The sequence below is a fragment of the Centruroides sculpturatus genome, unplaced genomic scaffold, assembly GCF_000671375.1.
Source record: "Centruroides sculpturatus isolate CEXI.00-Female unplaced genomic scaffold, Cexi_2.0 scaffold1070, whole genome shotgun sequence".
Taxonomy (NCBI): domain Eukaryota; kingdom Metazoa; phylum Arthropoda; class Arachnida; order Scorpiones; family Buthidae; genus Centruroides; species Centruroides sculpturatus.
In genome coordinates this window covers 85455-93378 of record NW_019386008.1, presented here as the reverse complement: position 1 = coordinate 93378, position 7924 = coordinate 85455, and the positions used below count along the sequence as shown (strand labels likewise).

At 30.2% G+C, this 7924-nt stretch overlaps 1 protein-coding gene across 4 annotated transcripts in view; it reads left to right on the top strand.

Annotated features, from left to right (window-relative positions):
• Window positions 1-7924, top strand: part of LOC111613090 (rap1 GTPase-GDP dissociation stimulator 1-like) — a 73549-nt gene that overhangs the window by 43230 nt on the left and 22395 nt on the right. For 2 of the 4 annotated variants that reach the window (XM_023354397.1, XM_023354399.1), the window contains 3 exons: window positions 5627-5755; window positions 7050-7175; window positions 7255-7398. In XM_023354397.1, coding sequence (XP_023210165.1) covers window positions 5627-5755; window positions 7050-7175; window positions 7255-7398 — 399 coding nt within the window. The remainder of the gene's footprint in view (window positions 1-5626; window positions 5756-7049; window positions 7176-7254; window positions 7399-7924) is intronic. The other 2 variants (XM_023354398.1, XM_023354400.1) reach the window with 1 other exon arrangement.

Here is a 7924-nt window from a genome sequence, read left to right as displayed (position 1 = left end):
AATACGAAAAAAATTACTAAAAAATAACGTACCAGAATCATTAACAGTGTGATCACGTAAAAAGATTGCTAAACAAACGTTTTCGAACCTCATCTGGGCTCTGCTTCAGGTTCCAAACAGTTTCTAGATAGATGTTTGATAACCATTAAAAATCCATTCGGTCAACATGTCGTTTAAAGTTTGAGTTCAAATTGTAAGTGTGAATGGATTTATACAGATCAAGTCGCACATGCACAACCATCGCCCGTTCATGTATGCCGGGTGAATTAGAGTGTGTTGTGAATTAACTCTTGCCAGGCCAATGAAAACAGCATCTCCTCTTTAAAATTTATGTGTGTGTTGGTGGTGGAGGATTTAAATATGTGCATAGCGTCTAACCATTTGAGGTGTTCAATGGGAGGCGAATCATGGAGGAGATTGGCCTGGGAGAAGTTTGCTACTATAGCAGGATCAGTTACATACGTAGCGAGGGCCGTGGAAGTTCTTCCGTGCTGAATATCAACTAGATGCTCTTGTATTCTGACGCCCAAAGATTGTTTAGTGGAGTCTATATATATCAGGTTACTATCGCACCTGTTGTCCTTCAAAGGGATACTATAGATTCCAGGGCGTCTGGTGGGGTTAGGAGGGTCCTTTCCATTACGTAAGATGTTGAAAATAGTAGGACACCTCCTAAAAGTGAGATGTAGCTGATGTTTGCTGGCAACCTTAGCCTATATAGATTTTAAGTACGGATTGTATGCGATGGCAATTTATTCTATGTCCTCCGGATGGCCGTCCTCAAATTGTTCTGATTCCCGTGCATTTTCTGAGCATTAAGGTCGAAAGCTCGGGCATCAACACTTCAGTATATCATAAACCGGATCCACATCATTGTGCATTCCTGCTGGATCCTGTGATCTGAGCACATATAAGACTGCAGCTTTTAGAGCATTAATCAGAAGAGCCTTTATGCATTTGTCTAACATTCAGGTTTGGGATACTGAACTGGCGTACATACTCTGCTTAGCTGCCCAACATGGGTATCACAAGCATATACATAAGCTAATACAACATCAACAATGTATATATTCAGAAAACGCATGGGAATCAGAACAATTTGAGGACAGCCATTCGGAGGACATAGAACAAATTGCCATCACATACAATCCGTACTTAAAATCTATATACGCTAAGGTTGCCAGCAAACATCAGCTACATCTCACTTTTAGGAGGTGTCCTAGTATTTTCAACATCTTATGTAATGGAAAGGACCCTCCTAACCCCACCAGATGCCCTGGAATCTATAGTACAGTAGAGCGTTGTTTATTCGAAAGTCAATTATCCGAAAGCATTCCAGTCTGCAAATTTAAATTTTCACTAGTGCTGTGGCACTGCAATCTTTGGCTATATCTTGGGCTACTCCAATATTTTTTTTGTTGGTGTGTGTGTTTTAGCTTGCAGCCCTGGCACTTTTGTGTGGTGTTTTTCTGAGGATTGTGTGTCATGCTGAATCAAACGTTTTTGATACTAGATCAACTTCTAAAGTATATATTTTTTTTGTTTTTATATTTTTCAATATATTTATTTTGTTTGTACAAAATAAAAAAATAATTTTTAGCGATACAATAGTCACGATTATTATTTTAAAAAGTTTACACTAGGCTTAACATTGACGAAAATTCAACGCGAAGCGACACGCAACGGAGAAAAATTTTAACGTGGGATAGGTTAATATATTTTTTCGTACATAATCGGTTATCTGAAAAATAAGTTATCCGAACAACCCCAATTCATTCAGATAAACAACGCTCTACTGTATCCCTTTGAAGGAGAACAGGTGCGATAGGAACCTAATATATATAGGCTCCACTAAACAATCTTTGGGCATCAAAATACAAGAGCATCTAGCTGATATTCGGCACGGAAGAACTTCCACGACCCTCGCTACGTATGTAACCGATCCTGATATAGTAGCAAACTTCTCCCAGGCCAATCTGCTCCATGATTTGCCTCCCATTGAACACCTCAAATGGTTAGAGGCTATGCACATATTTAAATCCTCCACCACCAACACGCGCATAAATTTTAAAGAGGAGATGCTGTTGTCGTTGGCCTGGCAAGAGTTAATTCACAACATGCTCTAATTCACTCGGCATACATGAACGGGCTAACTGGTTGCACATGCGTGACTTGATTTGTATAAATCCATTCAAACTTACGATTCAAACTCAAACTTTAAACAACATTCACCCGAATAGATTTTTAACGGATATCAAACATCTATCTAGAAACTGTTTGGAACCTGAAGCAGAGCCCAGATGGGGTTCGAAAATGTTTGTTTAGCAATCTTTTTACGTGATCACACCGGAAATGATTCTGGTATGTAATTTTTTAGTAAATCCAGTGTGATGATAGTGAGTTATGTTTAAAAAAAATTACTTTGATGACAGTTAAAACTTATAAATTAATTTAGTTAAAAANACTTCTCCCAGGCCAATCTCCTCCATGATTCGCCTCCCATTGAACACCTCAAATGGTTAGACGCTATGCACATATTTAAATCCTCCACCACCAACACACACATAAATTTTAAAGAGGAGATGCTGTTTTCATTGGCCTGGCAAGAGTTAATTCACAACACGCTCTAATTTACCCGGCATACATGAACGGGCGAACTGGTTGCGCATGTGCGACTTGATTTGTATAAATCCATTCAAACTTACGATTCAAACTCAAACTTTAAACAACATTCACTTGAATGGATTTTTAACAAATATCAAACATCTATCTAGAAACTGTTTGGAACCTGAAGCAGAGCCCAGATGGGGTTTGAAAACATTTGTTTAGCGATTTTTTTACGTGATCACACCGTAAATGGTTCTGGTATGTAATTTTTTAGTAAATCCAGTGTGATGAGTAGTGAATTATGTTTAAAAAAAAATTACTTTGATGACAGTTAAAACTTATAAATTATTTTAGTTAAAAGCTATAAATCCAGTGATAAAACATTTTAAAAATTATGTTTTGTTTAAATGTTTCAATAATCACAATGAAACTGATTTAGAAAAGAAACTTGCAAATAATAAATTATTTACTGTCATAATTACAGAAATCTTCTAGAACAATTTGATATATTTGAATTTATCTGAGTATTGAAAAAGTCTGAAAATTTAAAATAAAGTAATTTTTAAATGTTTTAGATTGTGTATTTATGTATCAAATTAGTTTATTTTAAAGAAATAAGAAAGATATCAACTAAATCTAAAACAGTCTAGATTTGATACTTAATTGAATATTAAAGTGATTATTATGTATTATGCATTGTATTTTTATATTTTACAACAAAGCTTCAATTTTTATTTTTTTATATTTCAAAGAGGAAATAACAAAATTGTATCAACCAAGTACATGAAATGTACTGTACTATGATGCTATGATGTGTAAGTCATAAAGAGACATTTCATCTATATTTCAAATAAATGAAGTAGTAAATTTTTTTCATGTGAATTAATAAATAAAAGTTTAGTTATTATTTTGTACAGGTGAACCTGCTATACATATATTAAGATATATTAAGATATCAGCTATTTTAATGAATAATGATATATTTCATTAAAAGATAATGATGAATTTATAAAAAAAAAAAAGCTTTTTCATTTAGTGAACTTCATGTACTCCAATACACAAATTCTTTGCTATCCATTGAATTTGCTTACAAACCAGTTTAGATACTTTTTTCATTGTGTTGCATATATGCCACAATTAACACTGATAATTTTTGGACAATTATTTATGATAAGCTGAATATAATTCTATTAAAAACTGCAAATAAACAGGTACAATTTTCTAATTTACACTTTTCATATCATTTAAAATATGATAGAAATTATTACTAACTCTACTGAATATCTTATAAAAACATTCTTCTTTGTTACTGCAGATTAATTTACATAAATGTAATTAAAAATAATATACATATACAGGAAAACCTCTTTAATTAAGCCAACCACCTCAAAAACATAGGAAAATTGGTCATTTTAAGGTGTTTTCTTGTTAAAGGTAGTGGTAAATATAAAATGGATACAAAGTACTTTATACAGTACTAGGTCTAATAGTAATGCATAGTACTACATAGTATATATAGTATTCTAGTGTAACACTACACAGACTAGTGTTTAGGCAATAGAGCAAAACTATTTTAAAATGCCATGCATTGATTAACAACTATATTGGAAGGAAATTTATTTATTATATATAAATTATATGTAATTCTGTGTACTATATATAAAAATGTAATGCTTGCAGTGTTAAATGTTTGATTTAAAAGTAATTTGAATGGATAATTGTTTCTCTGTTTTAACTTTTTTGACAAAATGGTTCCTTCAATAATTCTTACCTATTTAGACAAATAGATCCCTCTTTCAGGTTAAACAAATTCAAAAATTGTCCAAATTCCTCTCAAATTATCTGTCATCAATTACCATTTTATCTGTTCCTATTAATGGAAAGATTAAATTCATTGGCTTTCTTATATTATGTAGTCTGATAAGAATAATGCATAAGCTAACTTGTCAAAGATATTAACAGAAAATTATGTATATTCTCCATAATAAGACTGAAAAAAAGAAAATAGACATTGAAGATGGAAAAGAAAAGATTAAGAAGAATTTTTACACTTAATATAACAGTACAACTTGTCTAACATTGCACACTACATATTCATGGTTTCTATTTTATCATCCCATGCAGGATTATGAGTCTAGGTGGTCTTTGATTGAGTAAAGGAGTGGCTGGCTTAAGCAGGATTAAAAATTCTGTTCTAAGAAAATTTAGTCATATAAAAGGTGATTGACTTAAACAGGTGGTCATCTAGAGAGATTTTACTATATTACATATTATGTTATATTTGATAATGCAAGTTATTTATGTGCAAAATCAAACTTTCACAAAGTTTCATTTTAAATATAAAACAAAAAATTTTTGCTAGATGGCTGAATGGCCACGACAGTAAAGCCAGACTTGGTGGAAGATCCAGGTTGGTAACATCAGGTATTTTTTGTTGACAATCTGTCTAGGATATCTCAGACTTTATTTTTCATCTCATCCCACTTGCCCATATTATGGACCTCGCTGAAGCTATGCTGGATAGAGAAAAAGATTCTTTAGTGCCACAGGGCCATAAAGAATCTTTTGTATAAAGTGTTAAGAATATTATGTTTTGATTCGTTTTTATTGTTAATTCATATTTGTTTCAAATATTTGTTGTAATATGAATATTTTTGTATGCAAATAATCAAAACACCCTTGAATTGAAAGTGCAACATTCAGCTCTGAAGATGAAATTAATTTTAAATTCTTTCAGTACAGGAACTTTTACATATTAATATCATGATTCACATATCAGTGTTTCTAAACATTTTTTCTATTAATTTTTATAAGAATAAATAAAGCAAATTTGTTTGCATATGATAAATAAAATACTTTTCAAATTAAATAATTTTTTATTATGAAACAACTATTTATTTTTTTAATTTTTTAAAATTAAAACTACTTGATTATAAAATTGTTATAAATTTATATAAATATTCATTTTATAATTTTTATTTGTGTAATTGCTATCAATGAAATCTTGGGCCAAACCTAGAAGAAGTGCAAGAAAGTGCATTACAAGCTGGAATTTTAGATGTGCTATTGAATTACTTGGATAGATTTCATCAAGATGAAGATGTTGCTACACATTGCTTGCTTGTTTTGAATTGTCTTGCAGACTGTGGTATGTATGTTCTTTAATTAAATTTGATGTTTAATTTGTTATAATCTTTGAATTGATCATTGATGTTTCTGAAACTAGTTCATTGTCCAATGAATTATGGCCTTCACAGAAAATTCCGTTTTAACATATGTAATAAATATGATTGTCCACAAATCATATTTACATACATTTACACAATATATACAAAATTTACAATTGAGGAGTATTAGTTTAGACTCAGACAGGATGGTTCCTTCTCAAGGGAGCTAGGAAAGAGAAAGAAATCTCAGATCAAATTGGATTAGTTGCAGAGCAATAACTTTCAGAGGGCATATTCTTTTTTAATTACTAGAACAAATCAGGAATATCTGTTATCACTTTTCAGTGATACACGACCAACAAGGAAATTACAGTAGAGCGGCAATTATCCGAATCAATTGGGGACTGGGGTTGTTCAGAAAATCAATTTTTCAGATAACCAGTTATGCACAAAAAAATACATTATTAATATAGTATATTAGTATATCCCAATAATAGTATATTAATATATTTCATGTTTAAATTTTTTTCCATTGCATGTCGCTTCGTGTCGAATTTTCGTTGAAAATTTTTATAATAATAATTGTGGTTATTGTATTGTTAAAAATTATTTCTTTATTTTGTATAAATAAAATAAATATATTGAAAAATATAAAAACAAAAAAATTATACTTTAGAAGTTAATCTAGTATCAAAAACATTTGATTCAGCATGACACAGTCTGACTAGAACGCTTTTGGTTAACCGACGTTTTGGTTGATCGGCATTCAGATAATTGATGCTCTACTGTATTTCCATTTATTCTAATTTTCAAGAAAGTCTCAGGATTCCTTCTAATCCATATTGAGCTTGATACTCTTATACAAAGATGAACTAAGAATTACATCTATCATAACTTTTTATTCTAGAATTCTTTCCTCCCGGATTAGTAGTTTTTATCCTTTCTAATCTTACTTCTTTTTTCTGGCTCCCTCTTTAATGAAATATAGAAAAAACAACTTCTTTCATTAAAAAATTTCTTACAAATATATTAGAAATAATAAAACAAGAATACATCAAATGAACATTACAAGTAATTATAAATTAAATAATCAAAACTTTTTTTTGATTTGTTTTCTGTAATCATTATATGAAAATGCAACTGTTATGTATTTATTTCTATAAAAATAATATTTTGTGTGAGATAATTAAGTTATTCATTAGAAATGTAGCTTTATAAAAGATTTTAGCTATAAACAAATATTTTGTTTTAATAACTGAACATTTATTTTTGTAGATGCTGGCAGAAATAAATTAATGGAGAAACCAATTTTATCATCATTAATGAATATTCTTGGAAAAAATATAACTGAAGATGTTATGGAATCACTTTTAGAACTATTTGGTAATCTTGCTGAATGTGGTAAGTTTGTTTATAAATGTCAGTTTGTTAAAATTTGAATTAATTTTCAATATAACCAGAAAAATTGTCAAAATTTCAGATAGTGTTAAACTACAATTAGCTGAATTAGGCTTATGTGATCATTTACTAATTATTTTAAAAAGAAGTCAAGGTAAACCTGGAGAAGAACACCAAAGTATTGTAAAAATGGTTTGTGACCTGGTTGTGCTTATATTAACTGGTGGTATGTTTCAATTTTAATTAAACAGCTTAAAACTAAATTATTTAAATGATACTTTTTATCTCTACTATATTTTATTTTCTGAAGGAATTTTTTTAATAACTATGATACTTCCTTTATTATTGAAGGCAAAAAATTTCAACTAACAAGGAGAGCCTACGGCTTTGGGGTAACGGATTTTGATGATCTTTGATGTAGAGGTAGTACACGATGTGAGTGTACTACCTGTAAAATACTAAAGTGCAATACTCAAATATAATCGAGAAAATCGAACTTAAAGTTTTGTTAGCACTTTATATATAAATTATACGTATTTCTATTCGAGCGTCCTGTGGCAGAGTGGTAACGAGTCTGATTCGTAAGCTTGAGTTCTCGGGTTCGATTCTCGCGTATAATTTTTTTTTTAATTCATAAATACTTATAATGTATTTATTTATTTACTCATTCATTTATTTCTTATTATTTATTTATTTTAATTTAATTTCTACTATTCCAAGTCTAATATTTTTATACTTTTGTTGACAATAAC